This window comes from Lissotriton helveticus, chromosome 10 (assembly GCF_964261635.1).
Source record: "Lissotriton helveticus chromosome 10, aLisHel1.1, whole genome shotgun sequence".
In the NCBI taxonomy this organism is placed as follows: domain Eukaryota; kingdom Metazoa; phylum Chordata; class Amphibia; order Caudata; family Salamandridae; genus Lissotriton; species Lissotriton helveticus.
In genome coordinates this window covers 39,951,447-39,974,846 of record NC_136071.1, presented here as the reverse complement: position 1 = coordinate 39,974,846, position 23,400 = coordinate 39,951,447, and the positions used below count along the sequence as shown (strand labels likewise).

At 43.9% G+C, this 23,400-nt stretch overlaps 1 protein-coding gene across 1 annotated transcript in view; it reads left to right on the top strand.

Moving 5' to 3' along the window:
* LOC144785334 (uncharacterized) overlaps window positions 1–18,358 on the top strand; it is a 148,558-nt gene extending 130,200 nt beyond the window's left edge. Inside the window, exons 68-79 of the mRNA XM_078664298.1 lie at window positions 4,456–4,652; window positions 4,743–4,926; window positions 5,011–5,176; window positions 6,207–6,331; window positions 6,436–6,744; window positions 6,833–7,036; window positions 10,710–10,835; window positions 11,101–11,271; window positions 11,359–11,463; window positions 11,933–12,028; window positions 16,872–17,006; window positions 18,203–18,358. Coding sequence (XP_078520424.1) covers window positions 4,456–4,652; window positions 4,743–4,926; window positions 5,011–5,176; window positions 6,207–6,331; window positions 6,436–6,744; window positions 6,833–7,036; window positions 10,710–10,835; window positions 11,101–11,271; window positions 11,359–11,463; window positions 11,933–12,028; window positions 16,872–17,006; window positions 18,203–18,220 — 1,836 coding nt within the window. The 3' untranslated portion in view covers window positions 18,221–18,358. The remainder of the gene's footprint in view (window positions 1–4,455; window positions 4,653–4,742; window positions 4,927–5,010; window positions 5,177–6,206; window positions 6,332–6,435; window positions 6,745–6,832; window positions 7,037–10,709; window positions 10,836–11,100; window positions 11,272–11,358; window positions 11,464–11,932; window positions 12,029–16,871; window positions 17,007–18,202) is intronic.
* Window positions 18,359–23,400: the final 5,042 nt, after the last annotated feature.

Here is a 23,400-nt window from a genome sequence, read left to right as displayed (position 1 = left end):
AATGATACTGGTCTGTAACAGGGCATTCCGGAGTGCATTAAGGCAGGAGATGTGTGGCCGCGTATCTTAGCTATCTCAAATTAAAAACAGCTGAGGGGAATCGAGCAGTATGAGCTCCTAATACTTATGAAGGCCAATGGACCCCAATGGACCCTTGCAGGCTAATATATCTGCTCACCTTCAGTGTCTTCTTCTTAATACCAGGTCTCTGAACTGTCATTCCCTTAATATCTGGAACCTGCTGCAGAATTCTAATATATCATGCTTATTCCTTACAGAGACCTGGCTGGGCGACTGCTCTGCCCCTGACCTGGCCAATGCCATCCCTCCTGATTACAACATCTTCAGGAGGGATAGAGTATCGGGCAGAGGAGGAGGAGTAGCACTTATTGTGAACAAAAACATTCCCTGCTCGACCTTTCCGGTTGAGAATATTCAGGGATGTGAAGCCCTTGGTTTTACCCTTCACCTCTCTCCTCTTCAGGCTTGTACCGGGATTCTTTTGTATAGAACGCCGGGACCCACTGGGCCTTTTTTTGATGAACTACAAGTAGCACTCTCAGTTCCATGTCTTAGATCAGAACACTGTATCCTACTTGGGGATCTCAATGTCCACATGGATAACAAACTTGACACTGATGCCATGAAACTCGCTGATATTACGGCTCCGCTAGGGTTGGTTCCGTTTATACAAGGACCAACCCACAACAAGGGACATACCCTGGATCAGGTTTTTTCAACGAAACCTATTAGTGTATTTCCCTCACAGCCTGTACTATGGTCTGACCATTTTTTAATTACCTTTTCTTTACTCATCACCGCCCTTAGACGGGTGAGACCTTCAACAGATGCCACACGGACTTCGCGGCCTTTTCATTTGCTCTCGGTGGATATGCTATCTGAGGCTCTCATTAGTTTTCCAGGTCCTCTTTTGGGCAACTTGGAGGAGAATCTTGTTCTCCTCCAAAAATGGCTTATGGCCAGATTTGAGACCTTAATCCCCGAGAAGAAGGCTAAATTAGGTGAGAGAAGAGCGTCGGCCCCGTGGTTTACTCCCCAGTTGAGGACGCTACGTCAGGACTGTAAGAAGGCTGAGAGAGCTTGGAGGCGGGTCTATGACCCATCAGAAAGACTGAAATTTAGAGCAGTAACCAGAGCTTACCATAAGTCGATCTGGGAAGAAAATAAGACCTATCTAGAGCGACGAATTGATGAGGCTGAGAACACCTGCAAAGAGATTTTTAAAGTGGTCCAGGATTTTACATCTCCTGCCATGTGTACCCCTATTCATACACATTCAGAACCCTGGATAAAACAACTAGCCACCTTCTTTGTTAATAAAATTACAACCATTCAGGCCTCCCTTTCTTATTCTTGCCCACAGTTGAATCTGAGCCTTCCATCCTCTTTACCCTCTCCGGTGGGTCAGGGCCCTTTTCTTTATGAATTTCCCCCTATGTGCCTCAATACATCTCTGGATCTTCTGTCAGGCTTGAAATCTGGCTCACCATTGGACCTGTGCCCGGCTAAATATCTGGGAAAAGTGGCACCAGCCCTAAATGCTCTGCTGAACCCTCTTCTGAATTCCTCCCTGTCTACAGGTGTGGTTCCGCAGGCATGGAAGCGCGCCATGATCATACCACTGCTCAAAAAACCTGCGATAGATCCCCTCATTCATGCTAACTACAGGCCAATCTCCCTCCTACCTGCATTGGCGAAAGTGACCGAGAGATATGTGCATAGGTCGATTTCCAGTTTCATCGAAGGAAACAAACTTTTGCACGCATCACAATCTGGTTTCCGTGCCAATTTTAGCACGGAGACGGCCCTACTCGAGGTCACTGATGCCATCAGGGAGGTGCTCGATTCTGGGGGAAAGGCCATGTTAGTTATGCTTGATTTGTCGGCGGCTTTCGACACCATTCCTCACGAGGGCCTCCTTTTAAGACTCTGGGAATGTGGCCTTCGTGGAACGGTGTGGAACTGGTTTAAATCCTTTCTGGCCGGCCGCCGGCAAACGATCTGGGCGCCCCCTTTCTCCGCTGATATGACACCGCTAGAGGTAGGGGTCCCACAGGGGTCCATGCTTTTTAACATCTTTATGGCCCCTCTGGCGGTGGTAGCGGAGTCCTTTGGCGCCCAGATCATATCCTACGCCGATGATACCCAGCTCCTGTTCACATGCGACAGGGACGGGATGTTTGATGGCATACAGATTAGGGAATGCCTAGGTGCGGTTTTTGAGTGGTTTAGGTGTCATGGCTTGAAGTGCAACTCCGACAAGTCTGAGCTGCTCTTCTTTGGATGCGCTCCCGAGCCAAATTGAAATCCTGGTGGCCACAGGATATGTTTCCTCCTGACAGTGTGTCCTTCAAGGCCAAGAACCTTGGAGTGATAGTGGATAGCGATCTGTCTTTTGGGCCACATATCTCGTGCCTTTCAGGGAAGTGTTTCGGCATTCTGCGGATGCTGAGAAAGTTCCTTCCTTTGGTGTCACTTCACCATAGGAAAATAATTGTTCAGGCATTGATTGGATCACGATTAGACTATGCAAACGTCCTTTTTTTGGGTCTACCGAAGTATCTTTTGACCCGTTTGCAAGTAGTACAGAACTCGGCAGCCCGAGCCATCTATGGACTCCCGAGAAGAGCAGGTGCCACTGTATTACTTAACACCTTGCACTGGCTACCCACTTCAAAGAGGATCCTCTTCAAAAGCCTGACACTGTCTTTCAAAGCTCTACATGGCGTAGGTCCCAAGTATATCGGGAAACGCCTTTCTTTTTACCAACCCAGCAGAACCCTGAGGTCAACTTGTCTGTCCAAAATGACGGTCCCTGCCATTAGGCGTGCAAGAATGGGAGGCCGGTCGTTTCGCTACCTGGTCCCGCGGGCCTGGAACAAACTACCACTGCCCTTGAGACAGGCTACCAGCCTTCTTGCTTTTAGGAAGGGCTTGAAAACGTGGCTTTTCACTAAATAGTCTTTATCTTCTTCCTTTTTTAGTCTGCGTTTTAGTTGTTATGTTGCCTTCTACCTGCTGATATTCTTCGCCAAAGCGCCGGGATGCTCCTTGGAGTAGCCGAGCGCTATAGAAGAAAAAAATTAACATTAACATTAACAAGGCATGATAGGGATCTGTACATCCAGGATAAGCAAAAGATCATAAGTACAGTGGAGGCACATTTGCACATCGATATTGGCATAGTCACGGCTGTCTGAGACCATATTTCGTTAAAACTTCTCTGAAGCATGAGCTCCAACATAAAAACTTTTTTTTCACAGATAATGGCCCATGAAAAAAATCATATCAAATCACTGAAATTTGAGAAGCATTTAAGTTTGTTTACATATTTTACTGGCAAACCAGATCATCACATACAGAAATACATTACTCTCTATGACTGCTCCTTGATACATGATCCACAAGAGTCTGGGCAGAGTAGACAAAGCAGCCCTCATCTCCTGAACCTCTCTGCGGCATTTGACACGGTCTCCCACCCCATCCTCATCCAACGCCCATACAACCTCAGGATCCAAGGACACATACTCTGATGATTCTTCTCTTTCCTCACTAGAAGGACCCAGTCAGTCAGCCTGGCATCATGCACCTCGAATGCCTGTGACCTCATCTGCTAAGTTCTGCAATCGTCCTCACTCTTCAACGGATACACGAACCCTCTAGCCAGTATCATTCACTCTCACAACATCAACATCTTCTCCTACGCCAACGACACACAACTCAATACCTCCCTCATGGATTAAATTCCCGTACCGTGATCAAATTCAAGGTCTGCAGGACTGAAATTGCCCACTGGATGAAGACCAACTATCTAAAGCTAAACTCACCAAAAGGCTGCAGATTAATCGGAATTCAGTTGCCAGAATCACTCTAAACCTCTCATTTCACCACACCTGAAAGGGCTCCACTGGCTTTGCATACATAAACAAGCACAATTTAAACTCTTCACCGACACTTTCAAGGCAATACGTAGCACTGGCCTTGCATACCTCAACAATCGCATGTGCTTTCACAAACCTTCCAGACACCTATGCTCATCCGGTCCGCTACCTGCATACATCCCAGTCATAAGGAAACCAGATCCGGCAGTCAAGCATTCTCTTACATAGATCCTAAAGCGATGAACAACACGCTACTATGCATAGGAGCCTCCCCCTCACTTTTTGAACTCTACAGGAAGCCGAAGATCTGGCTTTTCGAATAGGCCCCTCTAGGCCTTATGTTTGGCTAGGCTTGCACCTGCTTAGCTCCAGGATACCCTCCTGGGTGATAGTGCGCTCTACAATTCTACATAACATAACAGCATAATGCTCGCTTATTGTCGAACCAATGTCATTCAAAAAAAGCACAGTGCTTCTACTCTTTCATACTGAAATGCTGTGTCATACCATATTATTACTGTAAAGGTGTATTTACATTTTGATCTACTTATAGGCAAAGAATGCCTTGGCACATGCTTTGCAATCTGCTCGGCATGATTGTGATTTGCTCCGTGAGCAATATGAAGAAGAACAAGAAGCCAAGGCAGAGCTCCAGCGTGCTCTGTCCAAAGCCAATGGGGAAGTTGCCCAGTGGAGGACCAAGTATGAAACGGATGCCATTCAGCGGACAGAGGAACTGGAAGAGGCCAAGTATGCTGAGTTCAATAAGCCAATATATGTTGATGTGAAATAGTTGAGCCATGTCCACTGTATAATAATCTGGTTCTTGAAAATATCTAGGAAAAAGCTGGCTCAGAGACTTCAGGATGCTGAGGAGCAGGTTGAGGCTGTCAACTCCAAGTGTGCATCTCTGGAAAAGACCAAGCAGAGACTACAGTCTGAAGTAGAGGACTTCATGGTCGATGTTGAGAGAGCTAACAGTGCTGCTGCAGCTCTTGACAAGAAACAGAAGAACTTCGATAAGGTAACACCTGATGCATTGATTCATAGAAAGCATTTCATGTACTTTGTGAAGTTTTACTAAGTGTACTGCATAATTTTTTAACAGGTCCTTGCAGACTGGAAACAAAAGTATGAGGAAGGCCAGGCTGAATTAGAAGCTGCTCTGAAGGATACCCGCTCCTTGAGTACTGAACTGTTCAAGATGAAGAATGCGTATGAGGAGTCTCTGGATCATCTTGAAACCTTGAAACGTGAAAACAAGAACCTGCAACGTAGGTTTCTCAGTATATGCTAATGAAGCTCAAGTTACTCAAGATACAAATATATGATAGCTGTTAACAATTTCGCCAATCTTAATTCTCACAAATATTTAGTTAACATAATGGCCAATAATATTTGTGATTTATAAGTGATTAAGATGCCTGTTTTAAAATACAAAATCTTTTTTCGATTTTAACATTATTGTTCATTTGTGAAATAGCAACACCTGAACTATAGCTGCATCACACTTAAGTTTTCTTTAATCGTCAATGATGCTATCTTTTGATTGACTCTGTTCTAGAATTGGGATAGAAAACTGCCCAACAATTTTTATTCATCTAAGTCAGCAATGAAAGATGCTTCTAAATCAGACTGGCTGCCATTGTACCAAACTCTCTCTATGAAATTGCAGAGACTGTTCTGAAAATTGTTGTGGACCATTTAAATGATGGCTCCATGGTTGAATGAAGTAAATTCAGTAGGGCTGTGATTTGAACAAAGAGGTAACATCTTAGACAGCATAATACACTTGTGACTCTTGGGCTTGTGCACAGTTTACTGCATTTTGTGAAGCAGAAATATATCAAAATATTATTTTTGTGATCAGCTAAATAGTGGAAGGTTAACTAGAGAGAGTGTAAAAAAAAGACAGGAAAAGGCCACTGGGTTAAAGGTTAACTAGAGACAGTGAAAGATAAGCATGGATAAAAGCCACTTGTTTGCTGGAGACCACTTGACAAGACTTAGAGGTCAAACCCAAAATACTTACAGAAGGCTACTTATCAAAACTACAGATGAGAAAGGTTATACTATTTATAAGGGCCTAGGAATCAGTTAAATATCGCAAAGCACAAACAATTTCATTTCGGGTATACAAAGAGAAATATTTAATTAACAAATTGCTTGCAGGGGAAAGTCAGCAAAGCAATATCCCATACAAATTAATTTAATTAAAGACCTCTTTTATATTGATTATTAAAAGGTTAATACATATTTCTTTAGAAAAGTGCTACATTTATTGAATATCTATATCCTTTTCAGAGGAGATCTCAGATCTTACTGAACAGATTGGAGAAACTGGAAAGTGTATTCACGAACTGGAAAAAGCAAAAAAACAGGTTGAACAAGAAAAGAGTGATTTCCAAACAGCCCTGGAAGAAGCAGAAGTATGTAAAAGATACATGTTAATAACAATAAAACAATTAAGTTGAATTGGTGAGTCTGAGCAATGATTAAATGGTCTTCAAACTGTATTTGTGTGTTGTAAAAGGGATCATTGGAACATGAAGAAGCTAAGATCCTGCGAATCCAACTTGAGCTGAACCAGGTGAAATCCGAGGTTGACAGGAAGATTGCAGAAAAAGATGAGGAGATTGAACAGTTGAAGAGGAATAACCAGAGAGCTGTAGATTCTCTGCAAAGCACACTGGATTCTGAGATCAGAAGCAGGAATGATGCTCTGAGGCTGAAGAAGAAAATGGAAGGAGATCTTAATGAAATAGAGATTCAGCTCAGCCATGCCAACCGCCAGGCTGCAGAAGCACAGAAGCAGCTCAGAAACATACAAGGTCAACTCAAGGTACTTTGATAATAACAGGAGACAAGTGGTGTTCTAACTTTTCTTTTGGGTAAAGATAGCTAAGTCATAACATGGTTATTTTTTATAGGATGCACAATTACATCTTGATGATGCTACTAGGGGACAAGAAGACCTGAAAGAACAGGTGGCTGTCACTGAACGTAGAAACAATCTGCAGCAGGCGGAAATTGAAGAGATGAGGGCTGCACTGGAACAGACAGAACGATCTCGTAAATCTGCTGAACAAGAACTTCTTGATGCCAGTGAACGTTTGCAACTCCTCCATTCTCAGGTAGAACCTTTTTTCGAGTATACATTTCATGATATATATATATATATATATATATATATATCATATATATATATATATATATCATATATATATATGATATATATATATGATATATATATATATATATATTTATATACATATACATATATCTATACTACTATTATAAAGAGAGAGCTGAAACCTGTGAGGCGGGTAAACTCAAGAAGTACAGCACCAATCACAACACCCAATACAGCATTGTAAAGGGGAGATGAAGCAGATGGACATAGGCTATACAGCTGGCCACCATATACATTAAAAAGGTAAAACAACCTTAGGGGTAAAAGAAAGTCCAATTGGTCGCACACTGCTTGTCCTACCAGCGTGTTGCCCCAAAGCATTGTGGTCCATGAAGTAAGCATCAGCGGGTGCGCCTCTGCCAGGGTCTTGAGCAAAAAATCACTGTCGCGTTGGCCATCCCTGGACACGTGTTTCGAGGTTGTTACCTCTCGTCAGCAGGGAATAGGCATATATGTAGGGGTGCTGCGTAGGCTGCCAAAAAATATTCTCAGGTCCAGTACCGCTCGTGGCACGCAGGTGCGTAACCCGGGCTCGTCAGCCCCACCAGCTCAAGGGAGCTTGAATATAAAAGAAACTCCAATTGGTCGCACACTGCTTGTCCTACCAGCGTGTTGCCCCAAAACATTGTGGTCCATGAAGTAAGCATCAGCGGGTGCGCCTCTGCCAGGGTCTTGAGCAAAAAATCACTGTCGCGTTGGCCATCCCTGGACACGTGTTTCGAGGTTGTTACCTCTCGTCAGCAGGGAATAGGCATATATGTAGGGGTAAAGTAGTCCCTTGTGGGCGTTGGTGTGGGCGTGTCAAAGTACACTTGGGGTTGGGGTGGGCGTGTCAAACTCCACTACATTATTCCTTTGTGGGCGTGCAGCATTGACAGAGGGGCGTGGCACAACAGCGTTGTCAGAGGGACGTGCCACAAATAAAACAAAAAATGGCCGCATAGTTCAGTAGCGCTCCTTTCAGAAACAATGTGCGTGCCCATTCATGCTCCACCTTCGCGTCTCACACGTCCGTCTACAAACACAAAGCTGCGCCGCATTCACGCCCATTGCCATTCAGGCGCCATTAATCATATATAGTGCGGCGAAACCTTTGTGGGCGTCAGCGTTGTCAGAGGGGGCTGCACCAAAATTAAAATAAAAAGGGGCACGCCTTTCGCCAGCAATGTGCGCGCACATTCACGCTCCGCCTTGGCGTTTTGATCACTTCTCACACGGCCGTATCAAAACACCAACAGGCGCCGCATTGACGGACCTTGACATACTGCCTACAAAATTAAACTAACAAAACAAAACTTTACTCCTTTAGGAATGTAAGATTTGTCAGAAGTGGCTGCAGAAAAAAAAAAAGGGGGGCGCACAAGCACGCCATTTACTCACCGCGATATTCACGCTCCAACGGCTCCAGCGGACACTGAAGGCAGGCAGCGTACCACACGATCTAAGCCACTTCACAATTAAAATTTAGTCCGGGGCTCAGGCGGGGCCTCAAACCAGCCCTCGCAAACATGGCATCACGCAGGGCACTGTCAGCGTACACACATTAACGTCAAAGACAACCCGCTTTGGAATTATATAACCAACACACTCCACAACACACAAAAGCTGCAAAACTTAAAGATGAGGACGCACACATAACGAAGGACAAGCAAATACGGGACAGCTAAGGAGGTACATATGAAGAACACTGTTACCAACAGTGCATGCACAAGCGGATGACCATATTGCACACAAATTACCAAGTAACTTTACCGTGTATGACCAACTTCACAAGACAGGTAAAAGGCGACGTGTACGCTCAATAATAAACAACGCATCAAATTCATCTTACCTTTTGTGATACTTACCTAAAGCTGCGAAAACCAATTTATTATCCGTCCAGATTCTAATGAAACTAAAAATGTTGTATTCCGTGAAATCTTAAAATAAATTTACCTTGCCTATTACAACCATTGCACACATTCTATTTCATCCCCGGACACCGTCGGGACGGGCTGCTAGTGTATATATATATATATATATATATATATATATATATATATATATATATATATATATATATATATATATATGTATGTATGTATATATATATGTATATATATATATCAACACAAACTTACCTCCAAACAGAAGGGGCCCAAACAGGAAGGTGAGTATTGCATCAGTATTTAATGGCAGCTGGTATGCAGTTCAAAGAGACTTTTCCACCAATTATTAACAGAAGTCCAGCCGACGCGTTTCGTGCTCTGCGCACTTCATCCTGGGCTCATGGACTGGAAACGAAGAACTCTCAGCATGCAGGTGCTACAACTTGATCCTCGCCCGAGTGGGCGTGGCCACACTGTGGCCTCCTGGGATCTGTAGTGTGAAATAAAACTCCAGTGAGTTGCTGTGAGTTGAATCGTGCAAATAAAAGTCATAAACACCCCAGTGGGTCGTAGTACAGTCACCTCTTTCTGCACAAAATTGTTCATGCCACCATTATGCACTTCCTGTCCCAAAGCATTGTCACACACAGTGGCGTTACTACAGGGCTGTCCACAAACAGCGGGGCTCCTTCAAGCGGCTGAGGCCAACCGCTATTTAAATCAACACAAAGTTACCTCCAAACAGAAGGGGCCCACACAGGAAGGTGAGTATTGCATCCGTATTTAATGGCAGCTTGTATGCAGTTCAAAGAGACTTTTCCACCAATTATTAACAGAAGTCCAGCCGACGCGTTTCGTGCTCTGCGCACTTCATCCTGGGCTCATGGACTGGAAACGAAGAACTCTCAGCATGCAGGTGCTACAACTTGATCCTCGCCCGAGTGGGCGTGGCCACACTGTGGCCTCCTGGGATCTGTAGTGTGAATTAAAACTCCAGTGAGTTGCTGTGAGTTGAATCGTGCAAATAAAAGTCATAAACACCCCAGTGGGTCGTAGTACAGTCACCTCTTGCTGCACAACATTGTTCATGCCACCATTATGCACTTCCTGTCCCAAAGCATTGTCACACACAGTGGCGTTACTACAGGGCTGTCCACAAACAGCCGGGCTCCTTCAAGCGGCTGAGGCCAACCGCTATTTAAATCAACACAAAGTTACCTCCAAACAGAAGGGGCCCACACAGGAAGGTGAGTATTGCATCCGTATTTAATGGCAGCTAGTATGCAGTTCAAGGAGAATTTTCCACCAATTATTAACAGAAGTCCAGCCGACGCATTTCGTGCTCTGCGCACTTCATCCTGGGCTCATGGACTGGAAACGAAGAACTCTCAGCATGCAGGTGCTACAACTTGATCCTCGCCCGAGTGGGCGTGGCCACACTGTGGCCTCCTGGGATCTGTAGTGTGAATTAAAACTCCAGTGAGTTGCTGTGAGTTGAATCGTGCAAATAAAAGTCATAAACACCCCAGTGGGTCGTAGTACAGTCACCTATATATGTATATGTATATAAATATCCTATTACAAACAATGGAGTCTTCAAATAAAATTAGTGTATAGAGGGTGCAAAGAGAATAAAGCACATGGACATTTCTGTCAAGTATAGTGTGGTTTGAAATCAATCATGAACTTGGTGGTTTTCCACTTACTCACAGGTTAATGGTGAATGCATTTTTCTTTCCTTTTAAGAATACAAGTTTGATCAACAGCAAAAAGAAGCTTGAGAGTGACAGCAGCCAGCTCCAGAGCGAAGTAGAGGAAGCCATCCAGGAAGCCAGGAACGCTGAAGAAAAAGCCAAAAAGGCCATTACCGATGTAGGTTCCTTATTGAAACTAAGGAATTAAGTCAATATTAATTTTGAGTTATCACAAAACCATATACAGGTACACTTGGGACTGGTTATTGCACAAAATAAAAATTGACATTTTAGAAGCTCAGTCAAACTAAACAGTCACTTACTCTAACAGTACCTATTTGGATTTTATTACTCTTTTTAGTTAATGTGATTTATTAGAAGAATGTGATTCACAGGAATCTGTTGTTTTCAATAGTAAGTCTCATTTCTATGCTTTCATGAAGGCTGCTTTGATGGCTGAAGAGCTGAAGAAGGAGCAAGACACAAGCGCCCATCTTGAGAGGATGAAGAAGAACCTGGAGCAGACCGTGAAGGACCTGCAGCATCGCCTGGATGAGGCCGAGCAGCTCGCAATGAAGGGAGGGAAGAAGCAGCTCCAAAAACTGGAGAGCAGAGTGAGTTACACAGCAGAGCTCACATTGTTAGGGTCTGGAGGTAGGGGTCAGTGAGGGAATAAAATAACCATATCAATTCCACTCCAGGTCCATGAACTGGAGAACGAGCTGGAAGCTGAACAGAAACGCGGGGTAGACGCCATTAAGGGTGTCCGCAAGTACGAGAGAAGAGTTAAGGAACTGACATATCAGGTATTTGTGCATTTACTGTTCGAATTATGTTATAGTCATACGTAATTGGCTATTCTCCATGAAGTTTAACTTGACTGTACCTCTCGTTCCCTTTGTTTACAGATGAGCTTTTCATTTAGCTCCTCTAAGTGTAATGCGTTTATAATGTAAACAGTACTGCCTTTTAAGTACAGGCTCTCTAAGTCCACGATTCACTTAAGGCGCCTTGGACAACTACATCTGCTCACACCAGAAGACATGTCCAGTGTGTCTCAGAAGCTATTATAGTCTACCATCTTATGTGTCTTTGATAACCTAACTGAACGTTTTGCAACATCCAAGAACAGCAAGAATATACATACTGATGTTCTTTATCAGAGTTAACATCTTCTACATGTAGTCTACATTTGTTTTTAACTTTACCGGACTGTGGTCATTGAAAGTACAACCAGCGATTGAACTGATGTTGTGTATTCTCCTTTTGCTTAAGTCTGAAGAAGATAAGAAGAATGTCCTAAGGCTCCAGGACTTAGCAGACAAATTGCAATTAAAGGTCAAAGCCTACAAGAGACAAGTTGAAGAATCGGTAAGTTAAAAAATGTTTCTGTGAAACAGGCACCTATGCACACATCAAAATAGAGCTACTGGTTCACAAATATCCTGCCAGGACTTCTTCTGGCTGTAGAATGACTTTCTTTCCATAACACTGTGATTATACAAACAATGTGTGATAGGAGTCTAACTACCACACTATGCAATAGCAAGGTTGAAAAGCACAGCTTAGAATTCTAACAACATATTAAAAAGAAATACTCATCTAGGAGAACGAACTACCATAACAGTTCATGATTAAAACAATGTGCAATCACTTACTTTTCCCAAACAGATTCTGATAATAGGAAATCTTCTGCTTCAGGAATGTTTGCAGAACTATTTAGAGTACTGTGATATTCAAAAGCACCCTAGTTTGTACCCTTAGCTGGACTGCTGGTCATGGAGGAAGTTTTGTCTAGAGGAGCCTCGTTTGGGGGGGAGGGGGTGGCAAATGCATCAATGGCGTCTGACACATAGCTTGATTTTCCAACGCCGATGGCCTGCTGGTGTGAGTATCCTGAGCCATCTGAACCAGCCCAATGCCCTGTGTAGCTAATTGGGGTCCTAGGTGTATTGGGGACGACCCAGAGGAGTTGGGGAGCCCAAGACGGGCTTAGATGCCGAATTCCAGGAGCCTCCTGCGGCCGGGCTGTAAGTGTGATGAGCTGGGCCGCTTTGAGACTCTCTTCACAGCTGCTGATGGCTGACTGCCCGGAGAAGTGCCGGATGATGCTGAGGTCCCAGCGGGCCCTGGAGGTGCCTGAAATGGAGCATAGTGGGGGCCGCATCCAGCCAGGTTTGCCAGGCCGGGCGGGGATGTGATTGGGCAGCATAGGAGGCTGTGTTGGGCCGATCCCATAAAGAGGCACTGGGGGCACGGAGAAGTATGTGGAATCCGATGAGGGTGCTGTTGACCCAGCAGGTAGGCCTGCACGGCTCGGCCCTCTTGGAGGTTCCAGTAATCTTGGAGAGAGCCAAGATACGACATGAATGGACACTGGGAGCTGAGGTTTGCCTGGGGATGGGCACAACTACGAGACGCAATGAGAGGGCACGGAGAAGTATGTGGAATCCGATGAGGGTGCTGTGGACCCAGCAGGTAGGCCTGCACGGCTTGGCCCTCTTGAAGGTTCCAGTAATCTTGGATAGAGCCAAGATACGACATGAATGGACTCTGGGAGCTGAGGTTTGCCTGGGGGTGGGCACAACTACGAGACGCAATGCTGCTGTGGCCGGCTTGGGCCCATGCCATCAGAAACCACCACTCCTCTTCTGGTGCAGCAATGCCAAGGAGTGGGTCCTGCAGAGACATGAGCGGTTCAGATCCCTGTTGGAGCTGTTGGTGGGCCAGTTGGAGACGAGGGCCCTCGGTGGAGGTAGAATTGACTTGACAATGAATCCCTCCCCTGTCCCTCCCCTGTCTGGCCCTGGGAGCAGGGCCACCCGAGGGAGACAGTTGAGGGTCATTTGGACATTTGGCTGCTGGTGAGGGAGCTGATGGATGGTTGTGGGCCTGGGCCTGCTGGCACCCACCAGGTTACGCAATAAACAAGGGGGTGCCACGCTGGTGAAGGAGGCCTTAGAGCTCCACGCTCTGGTGGGAGCCATAATGGACTTGAAGCCCACACGGCCATGATGCTGGCAGTCATCCGAGACTCGAAGGAGGCACTGGAGCATAAAATAGAGGCCGTGGTGATTGATGTAGATCTATTGATCCTGGCCGATATGGTCACTGATGCAGAGTCGAATATGGCCCAGCTTCAACCAGCGGTGAGGGACAACGAGGACAGATTTACCTGGCTGCAGAGGGAGATGGAAGTTCAAACAGAGAAGGTGGAAGATGCTGAGGGGTGCACCTGCCGTAACAATATGCATTTGCTGGGGGTCATGGATTAGGTGGAGGGACACTTGAGGGAACTCTTTATGGAGCAATGGCTGTCTTCCGAGGTGCTGAGGCGAAGGTGGCCAACATTGTTCTATGTGGAGAGGTAGCATATGGTTTTGGGTCGTTCCCTGGCACCTTGAGTGTGATCCAGACCAATAGTGTCCGGCTTCCTCAATTTCCGGGACAACATCCTACACTTGGCACCACATCATGTGACCTGGTGGGTGAGGACAGCTGGATGAGCATCTATCCGGACTATACGACTTCAGTCCAACATAAAAGTGAGTCCTTTTTGTCTGTGAAGAAACATCTGTGGCATCTCAAATTCAAATATGCCTTGCTGTTTTTGACCATCATGTCTGGGTGGTTGTGGGCACACCCGTTAATTTCTTCAGGGAGGCAAAGGAGGTGTGGGACTGGCTGAAGAGGCAGGGTCACCTGATGCCGCAGGGCCATCCTGAAAAGTGCCCATCAAGACTGAGGCATGAACGGAGAGAGACAAGGAAAAGATGGTTGTGGAGCTACAACGTGGCATCCTTCATCCCTTAGTGGCCTTTGCTTGGAATCTGGGGCTCTCGGAAGATCGGTCGAATAGCTCCAGTGCAGATGTTGAGAAAGTAGCCCCCCTGAGGACTACCCCATGACAACGGATAAGGTCGCCTGATGTTGGGATGCCTAAAGGCCTCCTCTGGGGTTCAGGGCTGTGAGGATGTGATATGAGCAGGGTGGCTGGGCTCTGGCTGGAGTGTGAACCAGCAGGGTGGGACACTCAGTACCCCTACTGGACAAGTTATGGTGCTAAACAAAACACAAAGTTCGGAGGGGGAGACAGGTGCCTTGAGCATTGGGGGTGGGTCTTTAAATACTCGCAGAATGAGGAGGCAGGGATAGGGGTTGGGAGGGTACATTTGAAGGGAGCTGCAGCTGCTCTAGGGGAAATGGGGGCAAAGTGGCAGATGAGGGAATTTGGAACACTTGGATCACTCACAGACAATGGTACAGATGGTACAGATGGGTTCTCAATAACTGAATGTGATCAGCTGGTCAATTGACACTGGAGACACCGCAGTCGGATTCAGGTGCGTTGGCAGAGTTCCGAAGACTGGTGAGCCACTGGCGCTGGAATATGATTGGCATCTCAAAAGTAGATGATCTCTAGGGAGGGGAGGGTATACTGACGTGCTCAAACTTGCAAAGCCAGTTTCATATTCCGGGGCAGTCATTGGTTACGAGATCTATAGATTCGGTCTATCTTGACACAGCAGTTCTCCTACCCTCAGTACCTGGCGGACAAGAACCCCTTGGAATATAGGGCAGTGGTCGCCCCGCTTTGCAGACATGCTATTTCGCAGACATATTCCACACACCTTAGCAATGGCTAGGCCCCGTAACAGAGACTATGAGAAAGAGGAAAGGGAGACCTGGGTAGAATGGAGGAGGATGAGTGGGAGGAGGCCTGTAAATACCCAAGGGAAGTTAAAGCTGTTGCACTGGGCATACTTTACATGCACAAGGCTCTGTGTTATGGGAGATGTGACATGGAACGCTCCTGGGGGGCTATGGACAGTGGGGAATGCTGCTCCGTACACTTTGGGGGTGCCCAAGTGTAATGGCTTTTGGGTAGTGGGTGATACCAGGGTTTACACACAATTAGTCGGACCCAATTGTAGCTATAGCACATTCCTATCTGGTGGTTTCACCCAGGGACCACCTGGCATAAGGTAAGTTTTCACAAGTTTGATAGGTTTGTGCCCACAATGATAATATCAAATCCTTGGGTATTCAAATCCCACAATCCGGATTTGGCGTGTTAGATACAGGAAGTAGACTACTGTCTCATTATAGTCTTATCCTTTTTATTTTAATGCAAGTGAAAACAAAGGCAGCCGACACATGTTTCGCCCGGAGGCCAGCAGGCCAGGGCCTTTTAAAGGCAAATGTAACAGCTTCTGAATGCATATTCTAAGTCGTAACAGGATACATCTGGAAAGGCACATCCCTGTGCGAGATGCGTTGAGTATTCGTTTGTTGTCTGATTGTGAGTAAGGGCCTTCAGGAAAGGGGTTCAATGCAGGCTCTCTGGGGTGCTGGGGGAATTCCTGGAGCCAGTCTTCGGTTGATCTGCCTGGGCATCTGGGGAGAGGTGACCTTAATAGTTACACACTTTTGCTCTGCACTAATTTGTGGGGATTATCCACATATTCGTACATTGAGAGACTGGGAATACATATGGAGTGATGTAGGCAGGGAGAGGAGATGAAATACTGCCCACAGGGTTGACCCCAGAAGTTCATAAATATATATATAGATCGTTGGTCTGAGGCAGATGAGGAGTGATGGAGGGAGCTATGGGTTAGGAGAGTCCCTGCAATGGCTGTGATCTGTGTGGGTGTAGGGATGGAATTGTGCCATTTTCCGATCTGAGTATCTACCAAGTTCATTGTGGCTTAAGGCTGAAACTGTCACTTGATGTTTCCGATGCATCTGTGTGCCACAGAAACCTATAAAAGAGGAGTCTCTGAGTGGTGCAGACGAGAGTCTGGATTTCCACTAGCCCAGATGGGAACTGCAAGTATTGATCTAATCTATTGAAAACGTTTCAATTGGATTGCCATGCAAAGGCACACGTGTGGAGAAACAGGCTAAGTGGTGTTACACATAATCTAATGACACATAAGGAACCTAACGCTCTTTTGATTCCTATCACATGTGGTGTCGAGGAAAACCGTTCTGGTTTTATACCATTTAGATGAGTGGACCAGAATTCCCACCACCGATACACAACTTTTAACAAATGTTAAAGGTGACAGGATATGAAGTATGTAAGGATGCATTTTTACAACAGTTCAAAGAAAACGATCCTATTTACAATTGGCATTGACAAGCTAGGGTAGTTCAGCAAATTCATTACATATATGTGACTTTCATTTTGTTGTTTTCGTCCCATTAGGAGGAACAAGCCAATGCACATCTGACTCGATTCAGGAAAGTGCAACATGAACTTGAGGAAGCAGAGGAGAGAGCTGACATTGCTGAATCCCAAGTGAATAAACTCAGGACCAAGAGTCGTGACGTTGGCAGCAAGGTAAGCTAAATAAAACACGTCTTAATTACGATTTGGTTTATAGTTTTTAACTTTGCCAACATCATACTCTGTACCAGCTTTGGAGCACTTTAACGAATTTGAAGTTGCAGTGGATGGATTAAAAAGAGTGAGGTAGACTTACAGAAGGATGGGAACCAGCGGAGCCAGTGCAGACTGGGAGCTTAAAGAGGAGTTTAATTGGATTTAGCTTTTGTAATTCGGGGATCAGGCAAACCCATGAACAGGGTGGAATTTCGGCAGATTGTAGCACTACTGGAGATGGTTAGCTCCTTGCGTTTTTAAGCTTTCAGCAAGAGACTCTACGTAGAAAAACAGGTTTGGATCTAGTTGTCAGCTTTTAGGACCTTGTGAAGAGTTTCTCTACTGAGTTGAACATTTGTGTATGGCGGAAATACTTGGAAATAATTCAAAGCAATTGTTATGTACAAAGTCAATGTAAGCTGGAGTTCAGAAGAGGTTCAAAGTTTGATTACATTGATCTGGACATCGAGAGGCGCGAAGGAATGGCCACCTAGATGGCACTCCAGAAGTCCAGGCAGGAAGGATCAGAGAATTGCAGCTCTACTTGGACTTCACAATTAAGGAGGTTTCAAAATGACTTTTTTAGATGATATATCCCTCTTAGGTGTTCTTTCAGCTGCTCCTGAATGTAATTTATATTAATGTGTAAATCATAACACAACATGTTCTACAAATATAAAATAAGAAAATTCATTAGTAGCAGGTGAGGGAAAGAAATTTACCTCTGTGCCACAAAAGTATACTTTTGAAACATAAGACCTCCATTCCTAATCCTCATAAACACAAAAACTATTTTTTAATGAAAAATACAAACTTGTTCTTGACAGCGAATGCCTTTAGCTAAACTCATGGATTGATATTGCTGTCATAATTACTAGATATATAAGGCTACCAATTCTAAAATGTTCAGAGTATAAATCTGGTAAAAGTAATAGGTCATGTTTGACCGGTGTTCATTTTAGGAAAAGACAACACTGTCTGTGTGTTAATACTTCTTTCCATATGTTTTTCTGTTTCCTTGAAAGAATACTCTTATTTTTAGTAAAATTTATTTTTATTAAGTGCTTGCTTGATGCAGTTATTAAAAACTTATGTTGTATCGATATGGAAATATACATTCCAATTAATGCTTCAATAATGTGCCTTTCTCCTAGAAAACCGAAGGTGAATAGTTGCTATACTTCAATCAACAAGTGAAGAATTACAAATTTGCAAAATGTGGATTTTTTTGCTTCCTTGAACCTCTGTATTTATTTGTTGGCTTCCTTGTGTCAACGTGCACAACAATAAAAGTGTTACTGCATTACCAATTTGTCTCATCTCTGTATTAAATATGGACTTTGATATTCAGGCTGGAGAGTCTTCAGTAGGTGTTTGTTAGCATTTTATAGTTTTTAAATGATCCTTTTATTATCTTCTCTTTCATTGTGTGCTAGGATGTGTCAGTTTCAGACCAAAAGTAACATTATTTAAACAAGTAAATAAAAAGCAAAAATGAAAAGTAACACAGAAACAAGTTGCAGGGTGTCCACATGTATCATATAATACAAATCTTAAATGGAAGCCTGTGTGGACATTCAGCAGCTGATGAGGGATACAATACTTAATGTCAACAAGGCTGAGATTATGAGTAACTTCCCATTCAAATGCAGCTTTGCTCTCAGTCTCCCTGAGATCTGGTGTCAAAGACATGTGATCATGGAGCTACCAACACAAGCGCTCAGAATCCTGGAGAATGAAAATTGTTCCTAACTCTCGTGTAGGAAAGTTTCAATACTATTAAGGACAGGGGGGGCGAGGATTATGCTTAACACTCTTCACTTTATTAAACAGCAGCCTTTTTATAAAAAGCACATTTTCGTTAAGCTACATCCTAAAGCGAAGAACTAACAGTCCCAAGAGTCCTTGGGAATAGAATAAGAAAAAACAACCAACAGTAGTCCATAGCCCTGGGCGATCAGGAACCACATTTCTTTGTCATAGTCCTCCCTCCGCTTTTATGCCCCCTCTTTCTTCGCAAGAGTCATGCCACAGTCACTTTCTCATTGGTCCGATTTAGAGCCATCCGAACCTGAGAACAAAAGAGATGGATCAGGGAGATTCGATGTCCTGAGCATTTCAAAGTCAAAAACTTGCAGGATAACATCATTATGAAAATCACAACAGTGATACCTCTGCACTCAATTATGAGTAGATCATGGGAACAAGTGCTACCATGGAAAAAATTATGTTAACATGACCTTTGTTATAGAATCATGAATAGATCACAACTGTAATGTAACATTCAATAAAAGAGAGCATAAGGAGAACATCCAAGACAATTAGATGGCTTGCTTAATTTAATGTCATGTTTTAGTTTTTCTATTCAACCAAACATAGTCCATCCCGTGAAGTTTTTTGATACAGTTTACAGAATTTTGGCAGTAGGAGTTCTTCAATACATATGTCCAAGTCTGAAATGCAGTGGGCAGCCGACACGTGTTTCGTTACTCAACAGTAACTTTCTCAAGGTTTTCTTACTACGAACACATTAAAGTAGAACCTATTCAGCTTTTGAATTGATGAGATATGGTATAGCCTTGTCATGTGACGAGACAGAAGATTTTATAAGATCACAAAGTCACCAAGGTCACAAATTTAGATTTCGAAATTTCTAAGTATGAAAATCCAAAAATTGTGTACTAAATGGATAATTTAAACTTGATATACGTTGAAAATCGGTCTCAATGATTGGATCCACAATCAAAGTTTAAGTCCAACGGACCTCCAAAGTAAAGCAGGCAGTACTCGTTATGATTTCCAGACTAAAACATTCTAATAGAACCTTCAACTCGTCCTTAATAAGTATTGGAAGCCTTAGCTTTAAAAATCCCCTTGCAAAGGTTTGGGAATGGTCCTATTCTTCTCGCAATGTAGATCAGGGTAAGGAGACGTGAGCTATGATGTGCTCCATAATTCCGTGATGAAAGAAGGCGTTGTGAGCTCTGATATGCTCTGAAATTAGTGACAGCATTATTACTCAAATGCCGAAGCGTCTCCGCAAATGTGTTGACGCCAACACATTTGCGTAGAATTATGGAGCACATCATAGCTCACGTCTCCTTACCCTGATCTACATTGCGAGAAGTATAGGACCATTCCCAAACCTTTGCAAGGGGATTTTTAAAGATAAGGCTTCCAATACTTATTAAGGACGAGTTGAAGCTTCTATTAGAATGTTTTAGTATGGAAATCATAACGAGTACTGCCTGCTTTACTTTGGAGGTCCGTTGGACTTATACTTTGATTGTGGATCCAATCATTGAGACCGATTTTCAACGTATATCAAGTTTAAATTATCCACTTAGTACAAAATTTTGGGATTTTCAGACTTAGAAATTTCGGAGTCTAAATTCGTGACCTTGGTGAATTTGTGATCTTATAAAATCTTCTGTCTCGTCACATGACACGGCTATACCATATCTCATCAATTCACAAGCTGAATAGGTTCTACTTTAATGTGTTCGTAGTAAGAAAGCCTTGAGAAAGTTACTGTTGAGTAACGAAACACGTGTCGGCTGCCCACTGCCTTTCTGACTTATACATATGTATTGAAGAACTCCTACTGCCAAAATTCTGTAAACTGTATCAAAAAACTTCATGGGATGGACTATGTTTTGTTGAATAGAAAAACTAAAACATGACATTAAATTAAGCAAGCCATCTAATGTTCTTGGATGTTCTCCTTATGCTCAGTTTTGTTGAATGTTACATTACAGTTGTGATCTATTCATGATTCTATACATGGTACATATTCTCTACCATCCTCCAGGAGACAACCTCACCTTTTCTGAGCACCTCATGGATCTGATCACAACGAACACTGGACGTCAACATACACAGATTATCCTGGGGGATTTCAACCTTCATTGGAACAACCACAACGACTCTTTAGCCAATTGTCTCAAACACTTCCTCATTGACCTAGACCTCACACAAATTTGCAACAGCCCCACCCACGACAAAGGCTCTATCCTGGATCTTATCATCTCCAAAGCTGACTCTATCCAACTCGAGTCAATCCAACCCTGTGACTGGTCTGACCACTTCATTATCACTTTCTTCATTACTGAAACAATGAAGCTCATCCCTTCTCAATCCACCAGACCTAAGGTCTGGAAGAGAGATCTGTAGAAACTCAACCCCAACTCTCTACCCTCCCTCAACCACAATCTTCTTTTACCTCCCATTGGCGTTGTTGACGTACAGGTCCTTACCGATCACTACCTCAATTCGATGTCCTCTATTATCAACTTAGCTGCCCCCCTTCAATTAAAGAATGTTTCCTCAAAAATCTCTAAACCATGGTATTACGGATTTCTGAATGACAACAGACGAGCGATGAGACAGGCAGAACGTAACTGGAGATCTGTCCCATCTGGTTTGCACCTCAAAACACTTAAGAAAAAAAGAAACGCTTACTTCAGAAAAATCAAACGCTCAAAAACTGCTTTCTTTAGCCTCCAGCTTGATCAAGCAAAAAACCGACCAAAAAAACTGTTCGAGTTAATAAAAACTCAATCAAGAGATGCCCCTCAATCGCTTTCAAACTCCTCTAATTCACTGCCGTCATGTGAAGAATTCTCTTCCTTCTTTAACTTAAAGACAGACAACATCAAGAATGACCTCCTTATTGATCAAAATCTCTACTCTATGGCACACAATAAAACGCCCATTGAGTTAAAAAACAATGCTTCATGGTCATCCTTTGAAATGTATTCAGAAGAAAATATTGCCAAGATTCTCAGCACACTGAAGCCCTCCAATCACCTATCTGACCCTTTACCCGCAAACGCCGTAAAGGACTTTATACCATTACTTCTCCCCCTTTGGACCAGAATCATTAATTGCTCACTTCAATAAGGATGCATCCCGGACTCCCTCAAAGTGGGACAGGTCTCGCCCATTTTAAAGAAACCCACAGCTGACCCCTCTGAACTTAACAACTATCGCCCTATCACGAATATCCCTACCCTAGCCAAAGTACTAGAAAAATGCGTGCACCTTCAATTGACTAAACACATCGAGCACTTTCACCTCCTCAACCCATACCAATCAGGCTTCTGAGCAGGCCACAGTACTGAATCTGCCATGACCCACATTATTGATGATGCACTTCAAGTACTGGATCAGAATGGTTCCTTCCTCCTCATACTACTCGATCTCTCCTCAGCTTTCGATACGGTCAAACATGAGAATCTAATTGATCTGTTGAATCTCAGAATGGGTATCTCAGGTACAGTTCTCAATTGGTTCACCTCCTTTCTGCACAACAGGACCCAAAAATTCAAAATTAATAACACTATGTCCTCTCCAGTTCCTGTTACTCTGGGTGTCCCTCAGGGATCCTCCCTCTCCCCTACTATGTTTAATCTTGTCATGGAACCACTTACCGCACTACTCCAAGCATCCAATGTTCAATTCCACATGTACGCCGATGACACCCAACTCTACCTCAAAATAAACAACGTCGACGACATCAAATTACTCAACACAACGCTTAGGAACACACAGACCTGGCTAGCAGAGAACCACCTCAAACTTAACGCATTCAAAACAGAATTCCTCCTAATAGCACCTCCCTCCAAAGTCCACATCGTTCAGCCCTGGCTCAATCATCTCACTGCTCTCAACGTTCAACCTACTATTGTGGACTCCGCGAAATCTTTAGGCATAACCCTCGACTGTAATCTCAACATGCAACATCACATCAGCAATGCAACGAAGGGAGCTAATTTCCACATCAACACATTGCGTATATTGAAACCTTTCCTTCCTCCCAAGGATTTTAAAACTGCAGTCCAAGCCTTGGTCATCCCAAGAGTGGAATATGGCAGTGTTGCACTCTGTGGTCTCCCCCTTTCATCTATAGCACCATTAAAAGCCTCTAATAATGCTGCAGCCAGACTTATCACAGGCTCGAAAAAAAGGTCACACATAACTCCTGATCTAAAAGCTATAAACTGGCTGCCCTAAGAGGCCAGAATACATCTGAAAATCGCCTGTATGACCCACAAAGCTTTACACCACAATTCCCCCAGTTATCTCGCACAGAAAATCACAATATCTGGTGGATCAAGAGCCACAAGAAGCGCAGACAATCTTCTTTTAAAACCTAAGAGATTCCACAAGAAAAAAACCTACAAACGCTCCTTTTCAGGAATGGCGCCCAGGATATAGAATGCCCTCCCTCCAGAAATCAGACTTATCTCATCTACAGCATCCTTCAAAAAAGAAGTAAAAGCTCTCCTCCTAGCCAAATTTACATGAACTCTGACTATTGTAATCTGGTAACTCAATACTTCTCCTCCTT